Below are 25908 nucleotides of genomic sequence, written 5' to 3' on the forward strand. Positions count from 1 at the left end.
CATAAATAAAAGTCGAGTATTTTATTTTTCGGTTTTTTTTATTTTAATTTCCTTTATTTACAGGAAACAAAAAATTAATAAATTGCAAATGAAACTTCGCAATGAATTGGTTGTAGCTTTGTCCAGTTGCTGTTGTGGCGAAAATCCAGCGTAAATTTGATGTTTGTAACTCTTGTTCCTTTTCTTTCTTTTTTTTTTGTTGCTAACAGATCGCATTTGCTGCTCAAGTTAATCAGTGTTGTGGAATAGTGTTAATGAACGCATGAGTGCGTGATTTCAGTGAGTGTGATTACGTGTGTTTGTGTGGGTGTATGTGTGTGACTTAACGTTATAAGGGCCTCGGCTAACGCTACGAATCTAGTACTCCAAAAAATGCCCGAATTAGCTAGCTACTTAAGCAGCTGGCTTCTTTGGCTCCTTGTCACCCTCCCCGCCCTCTTCCTCGTCCTCATCATTTTGCGACAGACTTGGTATATTATCATCAGAGTCGTCATCTTCGTCGAGATTGAAATCATCGAACTTGTTGTTCCAATCTCCTCCAACGTTGGAGAAGTTGCCGAACATGCCATTGTCCTTGGTATCGGCTAATAATTCAAAATTCAAGTAATGAGTTTTAAATTTAAATCACGAGTGCTTAAACAACTAACCTTCCTCATCGTCAGACTCATCGCGCCACTTAGCGAAATTGGCTTTCAGGAAATGCAATTTGGTCTTATCCGTGGTCAGAGTGGGCCAGTAGGGACCGCTTTCCTTCTTGGGTATTGTGAATTCCAGGCAACGACCGATATTCTTGTTTGTCACTTTCTCCGGGTCAACCGCTCCATAAAAGTTCAATGTGACTTCGTATTTCTTGGCCGCATCCAGCGCGTTTACGCCCTTGAAAGTGAAGCTATTGTCCGTCACTCTGCAAAACAGAAACCAATCATTTTAGACACTGCTGCTTTTATCATTTTTAATAGATATTGTTTTTATTCATTTTTTTTTTTACCAAGTTTGTAAACCTTACTTGTGTTCAATATCCTTGCATTCCACATCGATGATAACATAGATTAAGTCGGTGCGCTGAGCCCACGAAACTGGTGGCGGAATCGAACTGTAATGAGAAATGAAAGTATTTTTGATAAGATAAAGAAATGCCAACTTTCCGCAGACCGGCTTGGAAACACTATCGTCTCAAATTGACGCAAAATATCGTATCGATGGTTTTTGGTATCATAGCAACACCGGAATCGTTGTACGGCGGACGACTGCCAAAGTGCAAGCTTGTGCTAAATTATTCGTTTCATTTGCATACAATAAAAGTCGATGCTGTACAAATTTGAGCATTGGGGCACACTCCAAACAAAATTAGCGCCAACTTTAACATAACCTCAAATGTCAGTGACTTTTTGATGGCACCGCGTACTGTCTGTCCAAAAATACAAATGCATTTGCGCATGAGACACACCCAGCGCAATGGCACTTGAGATGCGTATAGCAGTCGAAAATTAACATAAAGTGCAGCAGCTCAAGCGGCAATGCAATTTGCAGAAAATAGACGCCGCTAATGTCCCCACATCGAAAAAGCACGCTTCGCACAAAGAAGCCACAAAAAGAAGAGGCAGCAACACAGATTGAGGCAGCAATTCTGCATTGCTTGTGTTAGTACTTACCTTGTTGCCGACATTTTATTGTTGATGCTTGGGTTAGACGTAATTAATGAAGCCGCGGTCACTGCTCGCAATCCTTTTTCAAACAGAAAATGCGATTTTCAACCGAAATGTTGGGCACAAAATGAGAATGATTGCTCTGTTAGTCACACAGTGTTCGAGAACATTCGTCTGAGCAACCGACTGACAGTTAACGCACTGCACAGCACTGTTTCGATAATAATTGACCAGCCCTCTTAGCAATACAAAGTCGACTATCGATAAGCGAAATTTCTCAGTTCTACTGCTCAACACTAGCTATTCATCTGTCATCTGTGTGAAAAAGTAGCAAGAACAAGAGCTAAAAAGTGAGTCGAAGCTGTTACTTAACCAACATTTTTGCACAATTAAACATTGTTTTATTTGGTATTTCTTCTGACATAGCCATGTTGCGCATTACAGCCGGTAAAGTCGCTAGTGCCATGCGTGGCAGCCTTGGAGTGACATCCACCCGTGTCATCGCTGTGCGCCAGCACGGTACCGAGGAATCGGCCGAGGCATTCGATTCCCGTTACGAGAAATATTTTGCCCGCGACGGCATCGATGGCTGGGAGATACGCAAGGGCATGAACGACTTGCTCGGCATGGATTTGGTGCCCAGCCCCAAGGTGATTGAGTCTGGACTGCGAGCCTGCCGTCGCGTCAACGACATTGCCCTGGCCATTAGGTGGCTGGAGGGCTGCAAGGACAAGTGCGGCGACCAGAAGGCCACTATTTATCCCTACTTGCTGGAGAAGATCTCGCCGACCTTGAAAGAGCTGGGTGTGCCGACCATTGAGGAGATAGGCTACGACAAGCCCGAATTGGCTCTGAAGTCCGTTTATGATATCTAAAGCGAACGTTTTCCTTTAGTTTAATTAACACATACACACAAACACAAGAAGCAGACATACAAAACAGATAATCGAGTTCAATTCACTTGCTGCGGATGAACATGTTATTGGATTGCAAATAAAAAGGAGATTGGAGTAAGGCCACCACACAAAAATCATATCGATTTGTTTTCCCTATTTGTTTTTTTTGGGTTATGTAAGAGAGTCGGGTGCAGGTTATGCTTCCGCGTACACGTTCAAACATGAATGATGAATGATTAAGACATTGCGCGACTCTCACAACAAATTCAAAACAAATTCGTTTATTTGCCATAACAATTAAATGCGTAGTTATACTACATATAAAAACACATGCATACGCTTTATTTCCACTGCTTGAGCAGCTCGGCTGCCTTGTCGAGATTGGCCTGCTTCTTGATGAAACAGTAGCGCACAAAGTCCTCGCCCAGATGCTTGTTGGACTCACTGTAAAAGGCACTTGGTGGAATGCCCTGCAAGCCCATGTTCTTTGTCATCCACTTGGTGAACTTGTAGTCACGATACTTGTCCGGCTCCGCGCTCAGATCGACCTTGTGGGCAAGCGGCGACCAATCCGCCATCATGAAATAGCCGCCCTCTGGAATTGTGGGACGCATGCCCGCCTCGCTCAGGAACTCGGCCATGAAGTCTCTTTTTGGCTGCAGCTCACGCGGCAAGCTGAGGAAGTAACTTTCCGGCTTGCCCAGACGTGCCAACTCCACCTCAAAGCTGCGCGCCACGCCCTCCTGCAGTGGTGTTGGGCATGTATAAACCGAATTTTGATGAACCATTTGAAGGTTGCGTATCAGCTGATGCGGCCCATAAGCCCATCCAATCTTCCAGCCCGTCACCGAAAAGGTTTTGCCTGCCGAGCCAATGGTTATTGTGCGATCCCACATGCCGGGCAGGGTGCAAATGCGCACATGCTCGACGCCATCGAATACAAGCCACTCGTAAACCTCATCCGAGACGCAGAGCACGTTCCACTTGCAGCACAGCTCAGCAATTCGTTCCAGCTCATTGCGATGGAAAACCTTGCCGGTGGGATTGTGTGGCGTATTCAGTATAATCATTTTCGTCTTCTCATTGAAGAGCTTCTCCAGTTCAGCATCGTCCAAAACCCAGTCAGCCGAACTAATGGGGCCATCTTTCTCACGCTGCGGGGGTGGTGAGATATGTGTTTTAAAAATGAACACAAACTGAATGCAAATATTCAGCTTACCAATTTAAGAGGAATGAAGCGAGCCACGCCATTCGCCATTTTTACCATGGGCTCATAGCAGTCGAAGAAGGGTTCAATAATGATGACTTCGTCGCCATCGTCGACATGGCCCAATATTGTGGAGTAGAGTGCCTCGTAGGCACCAGATGTAATCAATATATCACTCAGCGGATTCAATTCTCTGCCAATTAGACCACTGTAGAGTTTGGACAGCGCCTGCACCAACCGCACATGACCCTAAAAACAAAGGGATATCGTTAATTGTAAAGCAAACAGCCTCTAATTGCTTCCTTTCTTAAGAAGTGTATAGCGTGTCTCTCATTGCAGAAACATCAAATCACATATGTAGCTGGCCGAGGATGTCAAGGTAGTATCTTGATCAAACTTGCCGACAAATAACTGACAATGGAACAATATTTAAGTTCTGAGATATATCTCTTTTAAAAATATTAGTGTCTGAAAGGGTATTTAACCGTCGGCACGCCGAAAACAACTGTTCTCAATGGTATGCATAGGATTCCTTACGTTGCCTCTGGTGTACTGATGCAGAAGATAATTCTCGTCCCTGGCAATATCTGCCAGCGCACTGGTCACATATTCCGGTGCAGCATCATCTGGGAATCCTTGGCCCAGATTCAGGGGTTTGTACTGCATGGCCAGCGTAATATATTCGTTCCACACGCTGGGTGTACTGCCCTGCAAACGCTTGGGCAAGTCAAACTTATCCATGCTGTTTTGTGCAGCAGTCAACTTGGAGCTGTACTTTTGCCGCTGGTCCAATGAGTTTACAAATATATTGAGGCGAGGGAGGACGCACACACGTCGACAGTTTCTGAGCATCTGAAAGAGAAATAGTTGTGCAAAATATGTTTAGTAGAGTAACCGGATATTATTTTAATTAGTTTTCTACCACACGTACTATGAGTGTGTGCCTGTTTGTGTGTGCGATATCACAGTTAGTTAAATGCAATCGTTTATAGACAACAGAAGTGTAATTTAGAGCTTAGACTGAATTTGTGCAGCGATATGACGTTGCATAATGGAATTATTGAAGCAACAAGACAACAACGATTCTCCGTAAAACCTAATTTGTTTATATACTCACTCACACACACGCAAACAGTACTCAACGAAAAGACACTCGCGATTCTGCGATTCTCTTGCAAATGGGATACAATTTAACACTTGCTGTGTTTTTAAACTTTTATGGAGCAGATAATAGTAACCACAGAAAACCACAAGTGCTGTTTAATCCCAATTTATTGTATTAATAAAATTAAAAACAAAACGCTCACCACAAGAACATTGGCGCCTTATCTGTGTTAAATTCTTCTTCCTTGTATTTTGTCAATCGCTCTGGTCAAACAGCTGTGCTGTTATCAGTGTTGGTTAATGTTTGTTTTCGGGGCTGCAAAACAATACTGCCGTTTGCCGCGCACTCAAACGCTTCAAACAAACTGTTCCACCTTCAGCTTTTCTCGATGGTAGATTTCAATAATAACAACACTGTTCATTTTCAAAGTTTATTTATAAAAACTGCGGGTTAATTACAGAAAATTAAAGTGAAAATCATTTTAAAAGTACAATTGATAATTGACAAATGATTAATAACATTTATAAGTATTTTTAACATAGGTGTAAGTTATATGTATGCATGTAAGTACGTCATATGTTATACAGGTTGAAGTTTTTTTGTTTTAATATATGTTTGTATTTGCATCAATATTCGTTTGCTTGAGTTTTAACAAAGTAAAGCTACTAAACTTAAATCACAGATAACACTAACGTGTTTGTTACAATATATGTATGTAAGTAAGTATTGTTTATATAGTGACGAAATTATTGGCTGTTTGCCCATTTGAAATCATAGAACGCATAACAAGACGGCTTAAGTGCTACTTAGAAAATCGCTAGCATTATTGCTGTATTTGCATGTAATCAACTTTGCCACACTTGTTGTTGTTATATTTCCTTAAATGCAACAATTCACTTATATACTATCAAACAATAAGTTTGTGAGTGTGTGTGTGTGTGTTTTAAGTAGAGTTAACGGAAAAAGTTTCTCCTTTAAGTGATATGCACTCGTCGCCGACGTCGTTCCCTGTGAATGGCACAAATTTGCGCGAATGGCAATGAAAAAAAACACGAAACTGTACTTAGTTCTGTTGCTACTGTTTCTGATATGGACGTGGGGTTGGTTGGATTGCCGCTGTGCATGCTTAGACATGCACCTCCGGGCAATCCTCATCCTTAATCGAAGTATACTGCACTTTCTTGGCCACGTTGTCGAACACCGGTGTCATCATATACTTCAATTTATCGCGACTGACATAGACTAGGGCAATCAGCAAACCCAGCAGGATCATGCTGAGCACAATTAGCAGAAAGATTAGGGTGGCCGTGTGTCCACTGAGGTGCGGCTGCAGCTGACCGTAGAGCTGCTCATCCTCGGCGATGTTGAGGAATGAGGCAGCTGCTGCCATCTCGGCCGCACACTCGCCCATGTCCAGCTTTAGAAGGTGCGCCTGCGCCGGATCAACGTGCTGTGGGTCGAGGAAGCACATGATGCTATCCTGATTGCGTACCTGCACCCGTGTCGCCTGCAACCACGTGCGGAACGGTGATATTTTGCAATCGCACACAAACGGATTCAGATTGAAGTCGACAATTAGCTTAACGGTGCGATTCTCGCGGTCCTGAAGCTCGTTCAAGACATGCATATCGCTGGGCTTAACAAACTCGAACTTGTTGCGCTCCAGATCGAGAAAGCGCAGATTATTCAAGCAGCGCACCTCAAAGTTGATGTCCTTCAGCAGATTATCGCCCAAGTGCAGATCGCGCAGCGCTGGCAAGTCACAAAATACATTGCGATCCTTAAAGTGGGTAATCTCATTCTGCTCCAGATGCAGTTTCTGCAGCTTCACCAGCTGACTGTTCACAAAGATATCATGCAGATCCTCACTGAGCTGTGGTGAGCTGTGATCCTCAAAGGCATCGGTTAGATGGAGACTCTGCAAATTGCCAAAGTTTGAGAAGACGCGCGGATGATGATGATTCACCTCGTCATCGTAGCGGGAAATACTCAAATTGTTGTGGTTGAGGATGAGACGCTCCACGCGTGGCACATGATGATAGCTCTTGCCGCGTATCTCGCGTATGTGATTGCTGCTCATGTCGACGATCTTCAGCTGCTTGTAGTCATTGATGCTACCAAAGACGTTCCACGGCAGCTCGGTAATAAAGTTGCCCGTAAAGATGAGTATCTCCACCTGCTCGGGCATAAACTCCAGCACGCTGGTATTGCGCAGTCCCGCATTCGTGCAGTTCACAATGAACTGGTCAGTGCCCTCGTACATCTCCTTGCCGCAGGAGCAAGCAACGGGAAAGTTGGGTCCGCAACTCGATGAGCTCTCGGCACCGCTCAGCGATAGCGCTGCGCTCATTGCTAGCAACGCCACGACCAGCATTTGAGGTTGCATCTGCGGTTCGTTTGCCATCGTTTTTACTCCTGCTATCAGATAGCGTTCCTGCAATTAATACAAGAAATACAATGTTTTATTAGCTTCAAATTCATTCATTTAATTTCGGGCAAACCAAAATTCGAAAAACACAGACACCTAAAATGCAGTTACCCAACCACTGGACTAACCACCAGTGCTGGCAGCACTCCCACTTTTTCTTTCTTTTCTGGTTAGACAATTTAATTATAACATTTTGAAATATGAAGTCATATTTATGCAAATCACACAGATTTACTTTTCATGTTTTATGTAAATTGCAACCCAATTTCAGAATACTTTAATAGAGAAAACATATCCAAAAACCAAAAACAAAAATAACACCTTAAATTTATACTAGTTTTCTATTAACAAAAATGACAAATTTCTTAAGATTGGATGGTATAAAAAATAATAAAAATGGAAATTTTAGATTTCTTTGCCAATATTTTCAGCAAGATAAAATTGATATTGTTTTAAGTTTGCGTTTACGTTAAATTTTTTTCTTAGCAGTATTTATTCAAAATTTGACAGCACTACTGAATGGTGTCTGCTACCTGCCGTGTTGCAGTCTCTCTTGGAGGCAGATTTATGATTCACAGTCTGCAGATTTATGGGTTTATGAAAGGCTAAACGTTGCTCAACAGAAAGCGGTCGCAACCGCCTCAACCAGACCGCAGCAGCGCATTCAAACACATATATTTTCCACCTTCCACTCCTCCCACGGTGAAATTCAGATAGTCTCCATTTGCAACCCCGCGGCCAATCAACGACACCCACGGCGTATGGGTAATTTCTGTTTAGTGCCAAAGTTTTCGGTAGCGCCAGCCACAATAAACGCCAAAAGGGCACTCAAGCGAACTGACGAGGTATCCACATAAAGTTCAATTCCCCCCTCCTCGACTCTCTGCCTGTTACCTCTGCTGCTGAATATTCAACTGCCTGCAGCAGTAAACCATATTATTTTTGGGCTTTTATTGCTATTTGTTTAGCATCGAGTAAACGCAAACTGAGCTATTGAAGGGCCCAAAAAACACTTTTAAAGCTGAAGAAAAATAATGCGCTTAAGAGAGCTCCGTAAATTGTTGTGTATTAAACAATAAGAAATGTATTTCTTTTTTTAGTGACACTTAAAAGTATCAATTCAACAAGCTTTTTTATAATGTGTGTTAAGGTAAATAATAATACAAAGACATTTAGCTTTAAGTCTAATGTGGAAATTAGAATTCTGACCATTATTGTGCTTCATTTACAACATGTGTTAAACAACAGCTGCCGAGGCCTTTAACCCAATTTAAATGTTATGTTTACTGTTATTTTCTAATAAACGCATTTGTTTTTATGTTTGTGCTGATAATTGTTTTAGCATATATTATTATTTATAATCAATTATAGCTTATATTTACTCTGATAATTAAAAGTTACTCTCCGATAGGGGATAAATATTTATGTCAAATTTGATTTCCATAGCACAAAATATGTTGCTCGTCTGCTGGTTTTAAAAATTGATTTGCAACAGAGATTTAAAAACATATTATGTACATTTATGAAACTTTATTCATTTTTGTTGGTTATGCAAACAGCCGCAATAAAATGTTTTTTGTTGGTTCGAAGTGCATTATTCTGCTTGTGGTATGAATAGGTTTTAAAATATAAGAAAAGTCTGGTTGTTTGTTGGCTTGAATATCTCTGCTATACATTCAGCACAACTCACGAGTTTGGCAAATTTTAATTACAGCTTCGTTGTATAGTAATTACAACCATAAAAAATACATTTTAGCTTGTATTTCGAAATCACACTCCTCTTTTATTGATACAAATACCTAAATATGTATCAAGCAAAATTTTTAATTTGACCAACTTTGTATGCCTGCTATAAAGCTGGCAGCGATATAACTGACTGACAGAGATATTTTCCGTTTTCCAGTTTCCATTGATTACCATATTTTGTGCCCACTCTTGTGCGGCTCAATTAGTCGCTCTTGTCGACTGCCACATCTCGGGATTGTCTCGATAGTGGTGTATGTCATTTGCCATGCTGTGTCCAGCTGTGGCCTGTGTATGTCCAATGCTAATGAGCGAATATTGAATCGAACCCGGAGCTAAATTGAAAGCTAACGACAATTTAATAGTCCCCTTTCTCGCCAGTGCTGCCAGCCAATTACCGCTGCTGGCCAATATGCTGCAGCTGAAAACCAATTTCAGCTAACACGGGTCGCGCACCAATTGACACTTTAATGTCAGGCAAACGGCTCAGGTACAAAAGAAAATATAACAAAATTACTGCTGAAAAAATCGAGCTTAAAGCAGAGTAAGAAGCGAGTGTCAATTTGACGTTAACCAACACCCAAGCGGACACACTGGCAGTTGCTACAGTTCGTCTATTGTTTTTACACACTTTTCACCATCCGTTCACCTGCATTTTGCCAGTGTTATTGATGTTGTTGTTGTTGTTGAAAAACAAGCTAGGCATAAACGCTATTTTGGTGCACAACACAAAGCAACAAAAGAAAGCACGAAACAAAAAAATTGTATAAAGCCAAACAAAATGGCGGACGACGGTGCACTTGAACCAAAGCTTGAGCGATTATTGTGTGCATGTGTGGGTGGTTGGTTGTGTGTGACTGTGTGTGAGTGTGTTTGCCACTTTCTGTTTGGTTGCCTAACAAGCCAAAAACACTAACACACACACACACACACAATCACACACACAAATACAGTTATGCATTTTGCTGCACATGCTTAAAATTTAACTCGCGTATGCTTTTCGTTACGTTGCAACATATACGACTGCAGTGTGAGTGTGTGTAAGTTAACCGTTGCAATAATATTCCACTTGCTTCCCTCTATTGTATATTTTGTTACCTTTGTTAACACCCCACCCCATCACAGAAAAAAAAAAAAAAATACTTCCGTGCAAATGTTTCCTTTCCTTAACTGCGCTCGCTTTTTTATAATTTTTCGTTGATGGATGGGTTTGTAATTTTAATTGCGACCCCTAACATCTTTTGTAGCCATTTCACAACTTGATATTTGTTGCTACACATATTTTGATCATTTTTTTGGCTAACACTCTATATTTTAAATAACTCTTATTGTATTATTTAGTGGTAGGGTATTTGAACTTCGTTATGTAAAAGCAATTACTTTGCATTTTGGTTGTTTTTTGCATTATTTTTATGCAAGCACTCCATCTCTCTTCAGATTATACATGCGCGTAACATAATAATAATAATAATAATAACAAGCACAAGCGAAAAAGGAAAATAAAATAAAAGTAAGTTTTGTATGTTGTGTTTGGCATTCGCATAACGGTTCTCTCTCTTATATTTTGTTAGTCACAAAGTGCCGGGCACTCAACAATTGCATGGAGGCGCCTCCAGTGACGGCAGTGTAGCAAGTGGCAATGGGTTTGCGGGACAAAGGAGCAGCAGCCTCTCAGAGGTGTATGAAATGCTGGCGGGGAAGAAAATGGCAATGCAAATGGCAGCCGTGTACAGTTGGGCAAAGGTAGTGGTAGTGGTGGGCACTCAATTTGTAACACGCGATGAAGGAGCGCCTCAGTGCAGTCTAATTAGAGCATACATGCAAGTAGAGAGAGAAAGAGAGAAAGACACACAGAGAGAGAGAGAGGCGAGGGTATCATACAGGATTGCCAGCTGAGCCAAAATTGTAGAGCAGTTGCAGATAAGGCACATGCGGTTTGTATCATTAAGCACAAGCAGTTTGCATAGTTGCATTCGACTACAATTACGTTCTGGATGAGCAGTTGAATGTGCAACGAATGTGGAACAGATAGTAGAGTGTTCCTCGTCCTATCTAGCATCCAGGACATCCACCATAGACAGTGGATGTAACTTTATTAGAAAACATATACCAATAAAATCACTCTTATTATTTGGGAGAGTTTTAGATTACTAATACTCTAACTTATACTATTCATTGTATTATTATTCGTATATATATAATAAATAAAACTGTGTCATAGTTTCACTTTTTGTTCTAATTATACCCCGAAACCATTAAAAATGGCTAAAAAGAGTATAATGGTTTTGTGCAAATGCTTGTAACAGGCAAAAGGAAGCATCTTCGACCCCATAAAGTATATATATTCTTGATCATGATCAACAACCGAGTCGATATAGCTATGTCCATCCGACCGTCTATATGAACACGCAGATCTCAGAGACTATAAGAGCTAGAGACTTCAAATTTGGAATATAGGTTTTCGTATACCAGGCACAGATCAAGTTTGGTTTATTTGATCGATAACTACCTCCGTTTCTCGATTATCGATAAATTTAAAATTCCGATAGCAATAAATGCTATAATTTTAAAGGCATCATCTTCTAATTAGTATATAATATGCATATGCATATTATTGATCAATTGCACAAATTTCATAAATCGGATAAGAAAGACCCAAGTTGTTGTCGAAAATATGTTCTCATATTGATCTCATTTCTATCAGCAGCCGCAAGCATGGCTTGCAGACTTGCTCACATTTTGGTGCAATACTTTTAAAAGGAAATTTTCCACTAAATCTAGAATATATTTAACAACTGGGTTTAGGGTAAATCGTGGTCGAGCTCACTCGACTACATCACTCTTATTTGTTTTCTTGAGAATTCATTGCCCACTTTTGTGGCAATCATATACCAAAGTTGCGGCCAAGTCACGCCTTGCGTTACAGTTTGCTAGTGCTACAAATCGTTGTTAAATGGGAATCGTAAGCTGAAGCTTGACAAATCAGTTTGGCAGAGGCTGCGGCAAGTTCGCGTTGCCAACTGCATTACGCTAAATTGCTGAGAAAGTACGGAAATGCTAATGCGGCCAACAAGGGTTTAATGTCTTGGCACTGCAGTCGTTAAGCAAAAAAGTTTTTAAGCTTTTTGGCCACCGCAAAGAAAGCAACCGAACTTGCTGCTGGCCATGTGGCAAAGTGGCCAAGTGGCAACTAACTTACCATAAATTATGTGGTCATAAAGCGGCGCATGCGTGTTTTAAAATTACAATTTCTTTTGTTCGCCAGGAGAAGGAAAATGCAATAAGGACATGTCCTTTGAAATGCAATTAAATGCGACTACAGTCGCATGTAACTCAATTAGTAAAGTTGCGCACAGGATACAGGACACCGGATACGAGCAAGTCCATGCCTACGCGGACATTCAAGTCCATATTGAGGAAGCTCCGTCTGAGTGACTTCGAGGCGCGTTGTCTGCCACGTCTGTGCCCAGAGGCACCTCTGCTTGGCCACAATACAAAATTGGCGCACGTTGACTTCATAATTTCATTATGACTGCACCGTGTGATGCGAAATTGGCGGGACAGACAGCAGTAAGCGAACTTTCCGGGTTCGGTGTGATGTTGCCTCGCACGTAGTAGCTGGGAGGGTGTGGTCCGCCTCTGGGTCCGTTTAGACTAATTAGCAGACTGCTAATTGTACTTGAATGCTGGCGTAAAAGTAACTGGAATAACGGCCACTTGGGTGCTCAGGATTTCGGTCATTGTGACTTCCAAGTGTTTTGTGTGGCTTTTCTCTCAAACTCTCTTTTCCATTTTTTTTATTTATTTACTTATTTTTTTTGCTGTGTGTCTGCAAAGTTTTCGCACGCAAGTCGCACCACGGAAGTTGTGAAAAATTATCTGAGTTCGTGTGGGTTGTGGTCTTATAAAGAATGACCTAAAGTGTGGATGCGACTAAAGTTTGAAGTTTATGACATGGGATGGTGCTGGTGTGGCCATTATTTTCGGGTACAGCTGTGGCATATGGGGTCTGTCCATTCCATGTGGATGGTATATTTTAATTTAAATTAAGTGCTACTTAGTGATTAATGTGCTTAAATTACGGAAAAGCATGTGGATTTAATGTGGTAGCCAAGTGTGTGCAGTGTGGATGCTATGCAAAGTGCATCTGTTGTGTTATGAATTTTATGGAATAAATATTTGACTCGCCAAAAATGAAGTGCAATATGATGTTAAGTCAAGTTTGGCTTTATCCATGCATGTGAAACGCAATGAGCCATAAAAGCCTCGTTTAGTATCTATTTTGACATGCCCAGATATTGAGGAAAAAATACCTGATTCTCTATACCCATGTTCAGCTAGCAATCATCTGGGTATTTGGCCACACAGCCTTGCCAACTTTGCCAACCAACTGACGCCTTTAAAGCGCAAATCGAATTTGAATTGGTAATTGGAATAAAGCGTTACTACGCGTCTGCCTCCAAATACCTAGAACCCAAAAAAACACGCAATAAAATTTCTTTATATACACGCATATATATACATGTGTGTGTGTGTGTGTGTGTCTATGGATAAGCTCCAAGTGAAACTGCACGTGTTGCCCAACGAGCCGAAAAAAAAACGCTAGACAGAGAGAACGAATGCATCGTTATTCGCAATCCGTTTTTGAATAGCATTTATAGCTGAAGGCAGAAGGCAGAAGGCAGTCGACAGCTGTCAGTTCGGATCCATGACGAGTTTTACCCCGGTCTCCAAATGGCACCGTTGTTAAAATTTCGGTACGGTGTGGCAGGTGTGACAGATGTGTGTGTGTGCGTGTGAGGGTGCACATAGCTGTGTTGCAAGTGCTAGTGTGGGTGACAATTTGAAAATGCATGGGTTGACCAAAAAAGCGTTACCAGTTCGAAACAACCGGCTCAAATATGCATTTGCCTTGCAGCAATCTCGCTTGCACTAACAACAGCTCCCTCTCTCTTTCTCTCTTTCCCTCTGTCTATCTCTCTCTAGCTCTCTGTTCATATTTGTCGAAAATGTATTCGAGAAACGCGCACAACTCGCGCGACACTTACAAATTGTATTAAAAGCGGTCGCGAGAAATTATAATTTATTCAAGCCATGAATTCGATGGGGTATTGGACATTCGGAGACTGTAATGGGGTGGCAGTATTTGGCTCACTGAATTTGGCATTATTTGTTTCTGTATTGTTGTTTTTAATTACTTTTTCTGGCTCTTGTTTTGGCTTGGCTCAGTAATATTTGCTGTTGCATTTTTTTTAGATGTACCACTACGACAGTTGATATTGACATAAATCATTTGGCCGTTAATGGAATCATACGTGTTTTATTGAATTGCAATTATTTATAATTCCTGGTCGGACGCAAATTAATAATAATTAAAATAATATGATTAATGTCAATATCAATCAATAAAGACATCACATCGCAAACATTGCATGAATACCCAAAAACCAATGGCCGAAAGTTATTCGGGTATTGATTTCTTTATGGGTGGGAGCAAAGGAGTACCCAATTTTTCTGGAAGGGGGGCAAATATTGTAAAGAAAGGGTGTCGAATCATAATTTGTTCAACAATAATCTATTCCACTTTTTGTCTACGTACATTTTTGGTGGAGTGGGCAGCTGCAACTGCCCCCTTCCGCATACGCCCCCAAGTATGTATGTAATTCTATGGCCTTAGCTGGCGCTGTCTGTTGATGGTATCCAAAAACTCTAAAAAAAATGTGGTTTCCCATTTAGTCAAATACAATTCGTTCAAGCGAACAACACAAACTGTGTCTAACACTTTATTGAAATCCATTCGCCCCGCCCGCATATGTTGTGGGTTCTAATGGGAAGTCTGTAATCGCTATCAACCAACTTTTTGTGTTGCTAAAAAACCGCTAAAAATGTAAGCTGTTTGTGGATGTGTTTGTGTTAGCTCAAATGCAATATTTTCGATCTCATCGTTGCCAGGAAATGGGGTTTTCAGAGAGTGCGTCTATTTGCCATCTATAAAAACCCGGAATGAATTTTTAATAAACGCAAGAGCCAGCAAAAAGTGGTGGCAAGCACGGCGTAACGGAACTGGACTGGCATCAGCAATTTTCTCTGCGTTCTTTTATTTGCTTATTTTTTGTACATTTTCTTGGCATATTTTGCATTTCTGTGCAGCTTGCCAGCTCGCCAGCTACAAAGTTATAGCTGTTGAGTTTGTTTTTGATCTCTCGCTGCGTAGATAAAGCAGAAAGCTACAGAAAAAAAGGAGTGGACGTATATCTAACTAGCAGCTGGTTGGAGAAATGTAAATCTAACAAATGTTTTTTATGCTGGTACTTTTAGCTTTTGACTCTCAGCTGTTTGTTTCCAATTAGAGCGTCTGCCATGGAGCGTCGGATAATTGGATTGCCATGCATGCCCTCCCACTCATCATCTTGCATCTCTTTGCTAGAGAAACGGAGGCGCACAGGAGCACGTCCAAGGCACTTTCACTGTTTGCCGTACGCCTTTGCACTTTGTCTAACAGTTAAATGGACAGCCCCCGTGAGGGAACCGAGTCGGACAATTTGAAATGGAAAGTCAACAACAACAAGAACATCAAAAAACAAAAACAGCGACAACAAGCAGAATAACCAACTAGATGTAGAAGTAGAGCAGCGACAAAAGCGCGTCAACAGTTGACAACTGGCTCTAAGAAGGGCAACCAGAAAGCTTCTACCAATCTGGTCGCCTTAATACCCTGTAACGTATGCATATGCAAAATTAATTTCCAGAAAGTCAAAGCTCTTAAAGTGAAAAAAGGTTTTTGCTACACTGCAAGTGCAAAACTAAAAACTTTTCTGATATTTTCTACTATCTTACAAGTCCTTATAATTTAAACATATCGTTTTTATTTTAAATAACTTATTTTATAGTATGTATCTTAAGGGAAAATATATATTTCAAACCAGATATTTCATGCTTCAGCCGCAAAAGGCTCAAAGCTCACATTCAATATGCCCCCCTTGTAAAGTTTGTTTTGTGGCGTATCTAAACTGTAGCACGCTTTTGAGCGTTAGTGCAATAAGGTAACAAAATGTGGGCGAGGTGAAGCGGCTATAAATAGTGGCAGACGCCTTGGGAGCGTCGTCGTCAGACAGTTGCTAAAACTATGCCAACGGCACTTAAGGTTAAAGCATCAGGCATAGGGCCAAGCTGAGTAAAGGGCAAGGAGAGCAGGGGGCACAGAGCACAGAAGGAGGCACATCGGCTAGAGAGTAGCCGTCAGGGCGGAGGAGAGTCAGTGTAAGAGACCGTTAGTCAATGGTCGAGTGTGCAACAGTTGGCCGCCCACTCATTGGGGCTTTTGCCACACTGTAGTTGTGGCAGTTGTAGAATGACAACGGCAGCAACACGGCAATTTGAACGGGCTCGAAGCACCGACAACAAACAAAGTGGCCAATGTGCTTGTGTTCTTTTTGTGGTTGCTATAGCTGTAAAAATGTTTTCTGTTTTTTGTCAGCTTACAGATTGTTGCGCCTTTCTCTATCTCTTTCACTCTGCTTGATAAATGTCTTCAACATGGCGTATTCGCAATACTGTGCAGCGATGTAAAAGCTTTCGCAATTTGCTGAATTGATTGATATATAATCAGAATAACATTCAATAAATCCAAGAACTGTGGTAACACCAGTTAAATAATATATTTCAGATTACATCCTAACACAAATTTTGTGTAGCAGCAGTAAATTGAATAACTACTAATATATGCACACAAATATGTATTATTTATTTGAGCAATTCACTTGATGCTTGTAGCTGAAAAATCAATTTGCGCAAAGAAATTGTGTTGAGTATTTACGTAGCCTAATTCTTTTGGAAAAGTTATGAATTAAATATGTTATTTTCATATGTAAAATTCATTTATTTTTTGTAAGGCATAAGTCTGTGTTTAAATGCTTTAGGAATAAAAGTTGAAATAAAAATTTGATTCTGAATTGAAAAGAATTCAACTAAAATCATGAGAGTAGCTCTTGTAATATGCTTTCAGCAAGTGAATTTAAAAATGATTTAAGTAATAATTTAGTTAAAAGCTTTTAGTTTTAAAATGGTCACTTTTGCTTATAATTCATTCATCATTTAACTACACTATTTCTTTTTTACAGCGCTCCCTTGGCTGAGTATTTGTTCTAACTATTAATTTATAAGCTCTTTAACAATGCTGACAAATTCTTGCAATTAGAGCGGACAACACTTTTACCATTTGCTGCATCTTTTGTCGTGCTTCGCAAATATTTGGCTCAATTTTTCATATTAAACGACAGACATGGAGGCAACGGTTGGCAGCGGACAGCAGAAGGTCGCTCAGAAAGTGCCAAAAATATAAAAATTGCAGTTTGGGGCTGAAAAAACGGCGCTCAACTTGCACCAACTGTGATCAATCTTCGTTGTCGAGAAACACAGATTGGGGAAGGAAGGCAGGCAGACGGAGCAAGGACTGTTGCTACAAATTTTAAACGCTGCAGGCAACGGCAACGGCATTCTTGCATGACAAGCCACCACCACCCACAACCACTCTCCTCTTACATGTTCCTTTCAGGCGAAACAAACATGCAAACAGCGAAGAAACCCTTTCCACAGCTCATCTTCAGGCAGAAATGCAAAGCGAGAAGGCAAAGAGCAGAATCTGTAGAAGCAGCAGCGCACAACCAAATACAAAAAGAGAAATGGTCAACTAACAAAAAGGGAAATTGCAAAATATTTGCAATTGTCGCCATCGCAGTCATTAAAAAAAAAAAAACCAATAGAAACTGGGAAAAGCCAACGACGAGGCAATTGTCGAAATGAATGAAGATGAAGTAGAAGCCGGCGAAACATGTAGACAAAGACACGAGCATGGAGCAGGGACATGAAACAGGGACATGGCCAGGCCGGTTTGATTTGACTGCCAGTTGGCCAAGTTGCAACTGGCCCCGCAAGATTGATTGGCCATCAAAGAGAGCCAAGAGTCCATTGTGCCACATCTCAAATCAGTTGCAGAATTGTGGAACAACTCTTACAGTTAACTAACTAATTACTTCACGATAGTTGCTACTCCAATAATGCACTTGATCAGTATAATCTAAGCTGATTCATATTTTCCCATAAATATCCTATACAATAGTAATAAAGATGATCGCTTAAATCAGGTCTAAAATGTTGAATGTATTTCAGTGATTAAATGTGGATATTCATGGAAGAATCCAGTTTTAAAAACATATAAATGAAACATATTTGTTAACAACCAAAGAAATATTTTCTTACACACTGAATCAAAATTCCAAAAAATTCGCAAGTTATTTTTGACGAAAAACAAAACAAACAAGCGATAATAATGATAAAATATCACTTTGCTAAGAATCAATGCTAACTTTATTTAATATAATATTTCTTGGTAACAGGATATCTCAAGGCTTGATTACTTATGCAACTTAACAGTACTTTCAGCCTTGTAGTTTCTTTCTCAGCTTTCTGTGATTTTTCTGCTTTAGTACGTGCTTTATGAGATTTTCATTCGTAATGGTTTTTTGTTTTTTTTTTTTTAATTCGAAATACTTAAGAGTTCGACTCTTTGTAATTATTGTAGTTGCCGCTGCATTGTTTGCGCAGTAAACGCCCGTGCACCGTTGCCTCGTCAGCCGACCTAGACGAGATCTCTCAGTGTAAATTGCTTTTTGTTTTCGGCCTTAAGAAGAGGCTGAGGAAGTAATGTGTGCAAAAATGCGAAAGACTAGACTGGGTATAGTTTATGTTCCTTTTTTTTCTTGCCATTACAAACAACATTATTTAATGCTCCTCATATCTGGCTGGAAATCGAGAACATACGCAAATCAGATTTCTCTATTGTAGACGTAGCTGAAAAGCTATAAAAATGATCGCTCTTTGAAATACTCTCTAAGAGAATTGGTTTGCATTCAATTACGAAAATTCGTATATCCTCGTTAAGGATTATAAGCACCGAATGATTTCAATCGAATTTCATTTCATGAGCGAAGTAATTTTCTGAAAAATAATGACATGACTATTTTTGCTAAGCTTTTTCACTTCTTCCATATCTAACAACTAACCACTTTTAGTATCCGTTTGGCAATGAGTTGCAGCAGCTGACAAGGTTAAAATCGAAAAAGTAAAAGGAAGAAGAGAGAGAGAGATAGCGAGAGACATGAACGAGATGTTTACGGTTACTGTTATTTGAGCAAAATGTTTGCTGGTCTTTAAATACTTTTTGAGCCAAAACTGCTAACTAACTGCTAGAAAGTCTTTAGGCAATTTTAAGCGAAAGAGAAACCAATTTAGAATATCCCATAAAACCGACATTAATGCCTTAATTTTGAGCTTAGCAGTGAAAGTTTCAAGTTTGCAAGAGAGAGAGAGAGAGAGAGAGAGAGAGAGAGAGAGAGAGAGAGAGAGAGAGAGAGAGAGAATTGAGTATTTTATAGATAGACGAAATGAATGGGGCTAACAAGTAAGAAAAAAATAAAATCTTGCGCGAAAAGTTTTCGCACGATTTTAACGCATTGCAAAGCGCTGCTTAAGTAATAAAAGTGCTGCCAGCGAGTGGGCAGGGTGAGCGAGGGGGAGAGAGGGGGTAAGTGGTAGAGGGCGGAGTCAGGGGAGAGGTTACAAGGGAGCTAACGCCAACTACAATGTGCACCGACCAACTGGAAAGGGGGCGAAATTGTAAGAAAACAACAAATTGGCAGTAGACCTCCGGAATGATGACAATTTTTCGCGACAAATTTGCTTTTTCAATTTGATGTAAAGCAGGCTTACAGGGCGAGGGACTTCGGAGCTTCGAGAGGATGGGGGGAGGGATATATACAAGTAATGGTTCTGCCTGGCTATATACAGCCAGCCAGAGCCTGTGGGGCAGAACGGCAACGAACAACGAAAATTGAAAATTGCTTGAATTGCATTTTTCGTTCAAGGCGGCGGCTCTGAGGACGAAGGGTCGCAGAGGGCAAGATGCAGTGCGAGTTGAAGACTGCAGATGTGGGGATGTGGTTTGAGCTGCTTCTTGGGGCAAATAAAGGCACAGAGGCACTCGAACAAATAGACAGCTGTAAGCACTGCTGCAGGCTGGCAAACGCGGCATATGCGCAACATGCAACTAAAGTGGCACAAGTTGCAATTTTATGTTTGTTATGACAAACACAAACATTTCGCATCTCTCATCAGCCGCATCCCCGGATTTAAATCCGACAGTTTGCGTAATTTTATCATTGGAACTGACTCGGATTTATAAAGCAGCCTTAAAAGGCTGCTTTCCACGCAAATTGAAAAGACGGATATGCAAGATTGCAGTACTGCACAGAGTTGCATTCCTTAGGCACATTCTTGCTTGGCGACCACATAATGTAATTGGAACTGCGGATGTGGAAACCAAACAGTGCGAATGACTTTGAGCTGTGCACTCTTCCGTTTATCTTCGTACGCTTTTCTTTCTGCTCTATCTCATTCTCACTGTGGTGGAGCATCGAAAGTGCTGCGACTTACACAGTTGACATGGTTCCTTATGCTTTGTGTAACCCCAGGCACCGACAGGGTAATTGCGAAAGGGGATGCCGAGGGGAGATCGTCTCTCAATTGCAGATATTAACCTCTGCAGCATAAGCAAGAAGAGACTAAAGCTTACTCACCATCAAATAGCTCAAAGTATTTCTTACTAATTTCTTCGAAAGCACCCATTTAATTTAATTTAAAAATTAAATAAATGAATAAACAATTACGAGGGCATTAGTCTTAATGCAAAATTTGAAGCCTCATAAGCATCGTATTAAATTTGACAAAGTTTGGCAAGTTGTAAATTTACAAAGTTAATTTTATGATGTACTCTAAGACTTTAATAGTCATAAATGTCATTAAAACTGTTACTGCCACTGTCATTTACAAAATAAATAACAGCTAAAAGCTGTTGTCTGGCACATGAAATGTTTGCTCGACTTACCTTGGACAAGAGATATGTTCAGTTTTTTGTTCTTTGTTTCTGTGGATTCACTTCTGAGTAGCAGATGCTGCAATGGGAAAACAATAAAACATTCGTATTTAAGAGTATATCTTATGTAAATGAAATACTGAGGATTAAACCTCAAAATGTATTTATTTTTATTTATTTATTTAATGTAATGTTAACTAAAGTCAATCGACACAAAAAATACAAAAATTAAGAAAAATGTAAATTAAATTAAATGTATTATAAATTATTTATATTTAAAAACAAGAAATATTTATAATATACATGGTGAATATTTTACAATAATTTAGCTTTTTCGAATGTCTAAGTATCAGCCTTGCAATTTAGCTCACAGCTGATTGCTGTCCACAAGCGCAAAAGTTATTCAAAAAGTTTTCAACAATTAATGGCTTCAAGTTATTTGCATGTCAATTTCGAAATTTATTTAAAACAACTTTCACTTTAACTTTACCATTTGGCATTTGCTATTTTGCTATTTTATTTATTTAAAATATTTTCCATCTGTCAACTGGCAGATCTCCAGGGAGCTACTCCTACTTTCTGTTCTGTCGCTTTCCATGTCTCATTTGCCTGGTTGGCTAATCAAGCTAAATGAAACTTTTCCCATTTTATGCTCATTGTAGTTGTTATTGTTGTTCTTGCTGTCACATAAAAACTTCTGTAAAAATGTTAGATAAATATCTAAAGTGACCTACGACATAAGGGGCAAAAGGACATTGGCTCTGGGGCTAAACAAATATGCAGAGAATAACTTGAACCCATCTCTGGCCAGACAACAATGTAAGGCAAGAAGTAAACAAGACCAGAGATTGCAATTGATAAGAAGCAAAAACGAAAGGATGAATAAAATAAAAGACAAGCAAACGAAACGATACTGGAATATACAAGCTGAGAAAAACGTTGGAGATGGCAACGTGAGTGAAGAGTGCGAAGATTTTAGGGTACAACCTCAACAAAATCTTTACAACAAGAAACATGAATACCTGAGTGGAAACGTTAAATATTAAATATGTAGCCAATATATTGGCTGATTTTCTAAGGCACTGGTGCACTGTGTGATCAAATTCTTTAGAAAATCGTGTGCATATTGATTTTAGGATACATTTTTATTTTTCATTGTGGGGGAGCCTTCTGTCGCTGCTGCCTTTTTCGCTTCTCTTTTCCATATTGTGCAAATATTTATGTAAACAAGCAAAATGCATTATGTGCCCAGTGCCGTCTTTATTATGTTTCCAAAAGGCACCAAACAAATGGCCAAAGTTCACCAAGGAGCCACAGCACAAGCACCAGCACCAGCACCAGCTGACAGCAAGGAGCAAGCAGGATGCAAGAGAAATTCCGGGCAGGTTGTCGGGCATGGCAGGCAGGCAAGCAGGCAGGCAGGCAGCGAGCAGCCGTTAGCAGCCAGAAGCAACAGCTCTCCAATTGAAAGTCAAAACAAACGAGCTGCAGTTTGCCACGCCCCCACACACACACCCACTTCCATACACACACCGCGACCGTCCCTACTCCCAAGCATTGTGTTTGGGCATAAAGTTTTGCCTTTCGGCACGACTGCCATTATGCATGTACTTTTATATTCACATCTCGCTCGCTCACTCTTCTTAGCCTTTGACTTGGCTGCATGTGTGCGTGTCTGCAGACGGAAACGGAAATGAAGCACAAAAGTTTCATAGCATAAGCTGGGTCCAGGCTTTGCCATAATAGTTAACTACACACATGCAGCTCACGTTTTTTTTTCTTCTTTTTAACTTTATTCTTTCTCTTTTGCTTTGCTGAGGCTATTATTTTAAATTATTTTATGACCAGACCCAACCATAATTTACTTATAAGACATAATTCATACCACAACCTAATTGTCTGAAAAATACTCCAAAGGATGCAGCTTAATTGAAATGGGAGCTGGGTCGAGTCGGGCTTAACCAAATTGTTGTTTGGGCATTGTTTGCCGAAAGAGCCGAACTCCACCAATTTAGCCACACATTTGGCCTTATGTCTGTGAAAGTATCTTTAAATTAAGTTCTCAGCTGAAATGTTGGCACATTGCGCATATGTCATGTTGACAGCCAGAACAATTCTTTTGTGGGGATACTGATGCTTGACTATTTGAAGGACTCGACTGATTTATGAGTGCAAGTGAGTGGGTAACCGAAAGAAATGTGAATAAAGTTAGGAGCCACTCGCATGCACAGATGGTCGCCAACTATGACAAAGATTTAGCAGAGGTGCACAGCCAGAAGTCAACTTATGGCAAAGATTGAGAGAGAGACAGTTGTGCTGTCAAGTTGATTTAAGTTTACTCGAGTTGAGATTGAGATTGTTTGCAGGTCTGGTTTAGATGTGAAAGCAAATCAACGGCTTTGTGTTGCCGCATTTGGAGTGCTTCAAGTGTCTGACTAGGGGAATTCAAGTGAGTTTCAGTTGTATTAAAGCTCTACAATGAAAATTGAAACAACGAATTTAACATTAGCAACATTATTCCCTATGTGGTTCTCAAAATTTTGACACTATAACATTTTGTTTATTACTTTAACAAATGTTCAAGGCTGTTATTGAACAGCGTTCTTGATATAGTTTCGGGATCAAAGCTCGCACAGACGGATCTTGATCAAGAATATATGTACCTTTTGGGGTCGAAGATGCTTCCTTCTGTCTGTTATGCACTTTTCAGAGTGTAATAAAATTTGTTAACCTCCGCTCATAATTGTAATCTTTTTATATAGTTGCTTACTTGTCCCCCACTGAGCTCCCATAATTCCTATTTATTCCATCTAATATTTAGCTTAAGGCTTTTATCACACGCTAAATGCTCAACTTGAATGTTCAAATGCTTTGAATGAAGTTTTGATTAGCTGATGATGGGCTAATCCTGCCAGCGCCGCAAAGTATGCCATACTTTTGTTTTATTTTTTTGTCATCTGTTTAGTAGATTGATTTTTTATCTTTTAATGCGAAAAGAAGCCGCAAAGTGTCTGCTTGACTTCGATTTATTACTGCTCTTGCCTGCCAACAATAAATCTTGCACATCTACAAGTCGTTGTTGCTGCTCTTGTTTGTCGGTTTGGAGCAATCTATTGTGCTTGCCTCTGGGTTGTTTCCTTATGCCTGCCCTTTGTTGTGCATGCATACATATATGCCACTAGCATTATCTATTGTTGTTCTCGCCCACCCAAAATCACTATATACATCCCTTGGCCCTAGTGCCAATTATTTTCGACCTAATTTCATCAAGGTAAGAACTACGCATTAGTTTATTGAAATTCTATGCAAAATGAGCTGCACATCTTGACTAAGCAAATTGCCAAGATAATTTTTCAAAAACCTCAGCATCTCTTAACATATATTTACTCATTGCAATTGAGTGCAAGCTTAGGCGAGCTGCCTATCTTTCAATTAAGTCATTATGTCCGGAGAATTTAACACATGACTGCATTGCTTACGCATGGTCTCCCCACTGCCGCGCCCACTGCCACGCCCACTGCCACGCCCACTTCCACATCCACTGCCTGTCAAATTACCAGCAAAAACATGCGTTGTACGTGTTAAATTAGTGGGTCTAGTTGCAGCTGTAGTTGCAGTTAGCAGACTCCCCTTGGTTCCCCCTCTTAGCACACAGAAAGTGACTGCCACTATTTGGTTTAGTTGATGAGCATTGCTTAATCTTTCAGCGACAGTTGCCAACCCATTTCTGCCCTCCCCGTCCCAGTGCCCCACCAACGCACATACTGCTGTCGTGTTAATTTGGCGCCAGCTGCCAAATGTCAAAATGTCAAGCGAACAAAATTTTGCATCATGAGAAATGCATATCAGTGCGAGTGTGTTTGTGTGTAACCGAAACTCAAACCTTATTTACATCCTTTCCCACCGCCACTCCACCCACAACTCTTCCCAAAAGTAAGCTGAATGCCTGTCTGAAATATTTATCGAGCTCCCCCACACAGTTCGCCCCGTTAACATAATGGTAATGGCCATTATTAGCAGTGGCAGGCACTCTCATGACTCTGCATTTGCATTTCACTGCCACAATTCGCTACACTGTGCTACACATTTCGGGTGTTATAAGTTACATTAAGCCTATGCGTGCAAATTAACGTTTGTTCAAATCGTTCAAAATAAACAATTTGTACAATAGCAGCTAAGAGGCAAAAGAAAAAACAACGTCCCCTTGAAGTATATATATTTATAATCAGCATCCACAGCCAAGTTGATAACCGATAGTCCGTCTGTCTGTCTGTTTGAACACGCCGAACTCATGTCGAATTACAGACATCAAATTTGGAACATAAGTTATCGTTTACCCTCTGCAGATGCAGATTATTTCATTTTATCGATAACTGCTCGCATTTCACGTATATCGATAAACACCGATGTTTTCTAGCAAACATTTTGAAGGTATGCTCTGACATATTATTGATGAACTTTACAAGTCTCATAAGAAACTCGCCAGATATAGTCCAAAACGTATTCTCATAATGTTATATTTAATATCCGTAGCGTATCTCGTAATCTTATTTACTGTATACATTTTTTATATATTATTGAATTTGATAATTAGAAAGAACATTTTCCTATTTCTTTCAACATGTTTGTGTATTCTTGAATAATCTAGTACCAAAACAAACTTTCATATTTTCTAAGAGCTTTTACTATTAACTTTTATATCAACTAACTGATTAAATGTACCCAAAGCGTTATTGAGTTTATCTTTTCCACTGTAATCAAGTTGCAAATTGCATACTTGATAGTGTTTCCCTAAAATCTGCGGCAGGACATGATGAGTTATGTGCAGTCAGAGATTCTCACAGTCTCTTACGACCGCGAGTGGTGGCACTGAATTAAGTACACATTATAGCCAATTTCACGAAGTGCCAGGAGCAGTTTCTAATTCCCATTTCTAGTGTAAGGGAGGCATATA

General features: G+C 40.2%; 4 protein-coding genes across 8 annotated transcripts in view; 1 reads left to right on the forward strand and 3 right to left on the reverse strand.

Annotated features, from left to right (window-relative positions):
• Positions 1 to 19: 19 nt before the first annotated feature.
• Positions 20 to 1888, reverse strand: LOC6563506 (uncharacterized protein CG16817). Its single transcript, XM_001990500.3, has 4 exons — positions 1653 to 1888; positions 1007 to 1093; positions 648 to 904; positions 20 to 584 (listed from the first exon to the last, which is right to left on the reverse strand). Exons 1-4 carry the CDS (start codon positions 1664 to 1666, stop codon positions 394 to 396), a joined length of 549 nt encoding a protein of 182 aa, XP_001990536.1. The 5' UTR covers positions 1667 to 1888; the 3' UTR covers positions 20 to 393.
• Positions 1889 to 1910: 22 nt separating this feature from the next.
• On the forward strand, positions 1911 to 2679 carry LOC6563505 (cytochrome c oxidase subunit 5A, mitochondrial). Its single transcript, XM_001990499.2, has 2 exons — positions 1911 to 1996; positions 2073 to 2679. The coding sequence occupies exon 2, from the start codon at positions 2075 to 2077 to the stop codon at positions 2519 to 2521; it is 447 nt and encodes a 148-aa protein (XP_001990535.1). The 5' UTR covers positions 1911 to 1996; positions 2073 to 2074; the 3' UTR covers positions 2522 to 2679.
• Positions 2680 to 2807: 128 nt separating this feature from the next.
• Positions 2808 to 5073, reverse strand: LOC6563504 (kynurenine aminotransferase). Of its 4 annotated transcripts, none has more exons than XM_032737676.2 (4): positions 5057 to 5073; positions 4287 to 4601; positions 3762 to 3998; positions 2808 to 3696 (listed from the first exon to the last, which is right to left on the reverse strand). In XM_032737676.2, exons 2-4 carry the CDS (start codon positions 4599 to 4601, stop codon positions 2884 to 2886), a joined length of 1365 nt encoding a protein of 454 aa, XP_032593567.1. In that variant the 5' UTR covers positions 5057 to 5073; the 3' UTR covers positions 2808 to 2883. The 4 variants fall into 4 exon arrangements, with proteins under 4 accessions (XP_032593567.1, XP_032593568.1, XP_032593566.1 ...); XM_032737677.1 differs by lacking the exon at positions 5057 to 5073 and adding an exon at positions 4871 to 4935; XM_032737675.2 differs by lacking the exon at positions 5057 to 5073 and adding an exon at positions 4867 to 4914.
• Positions 5074 to 5281: 208 nt separating this feature from the next.
• LOC6564016 (trophoblast glycoprotein) overlaps positions 5282 to 25908 on the reverse strand; it is a 40233-nt gene continuing 19606 nt past the window's right edge. Inside the window, exons 2-3 of one of the 2 annotated variants that reach the window (XM_032737674.1) lie at positions 20967 to 21033; positions 5282 to 7288 (exon numbers count right to left, since the gene is read on the reverse strand). In XM_032737674.1, coding sequence (XP_032593565.1) covers positions 5981 to 7258 — 1278 coding nt within the window. In that variant the 5' untranslated portion in view covers positions 7259 to 7288; positions 20967 to 21033 and the 3' untranslated portion in view covers positions 5282 to 5980. The remainder of the gene's footprint in view (positions 7289 to 20966; positions 21034 to 25908) is intronic. The other variant, XM_001990497.2, reaches the window with a different exon arrangement.

This window comes from Drosophila grimshawi, unplaced genomic scaffold (assembly GCF_018153295.1).
Source record: "Drosophila grimshawi isolate 15287-2541.00 unplaced genomic scaffold, ASM1815329v1 contig_311, whole genome shotgun sequence".
Lineage (NCBI taxonomy): Eukaryota > Metazoa > Arthropoda > Insecta > Diptera > Drosophilidae > Drosophila > Drosophila grimshawi.

Bases quoted from the DNA above. Each gene is read 5' to 3' on its own strand.
- LOC6563506 (XM_001990500.3), bottom strand. The intron at 905-1,006 runs GTAAGGTTTACA...TCTGTTTTGCAG, and splicing joins TGCAAGGATATTGAACACAA to AGTGACGGACAATAGCTTCA. The intron at 585-647 runs GTTAGTTGTTTA...TTGAATTATTAG, and splicing joins TGAGTCTGACGATGAGGAAG to CCGATACCAAGGACAATGGC.
- LOC6563505 (XM_001990499.2), top strand. From the start codon at position 2,075: ATGTTGCGCATTACAGCCGGTAAAGTCGCTAGTGCCATGCGTGGCAGC.
- LOC6563504 (XM_032737676.2), bottom strand. From the start codon at position 4,601: ATGCTCAGAAACTGTCGACGTGTGTGCGTCCTCCCTCGCCTCAATATA. The intron at 3,999-4,286 runs GTAAGGAATCCT...CTTTGTTTTTAG, and splicing joins ATCAGTACACCAGAGGCAAC to GGTCATGTGCGGTTGGTGCA. The intron at 3,697-3,761 runs GTAAGCTGAATA...CCACCCCCGCAG, and splicing joins GCTTCATTCCTCTTAAATTG to CGTGAGAAAGATGGCCCCAT.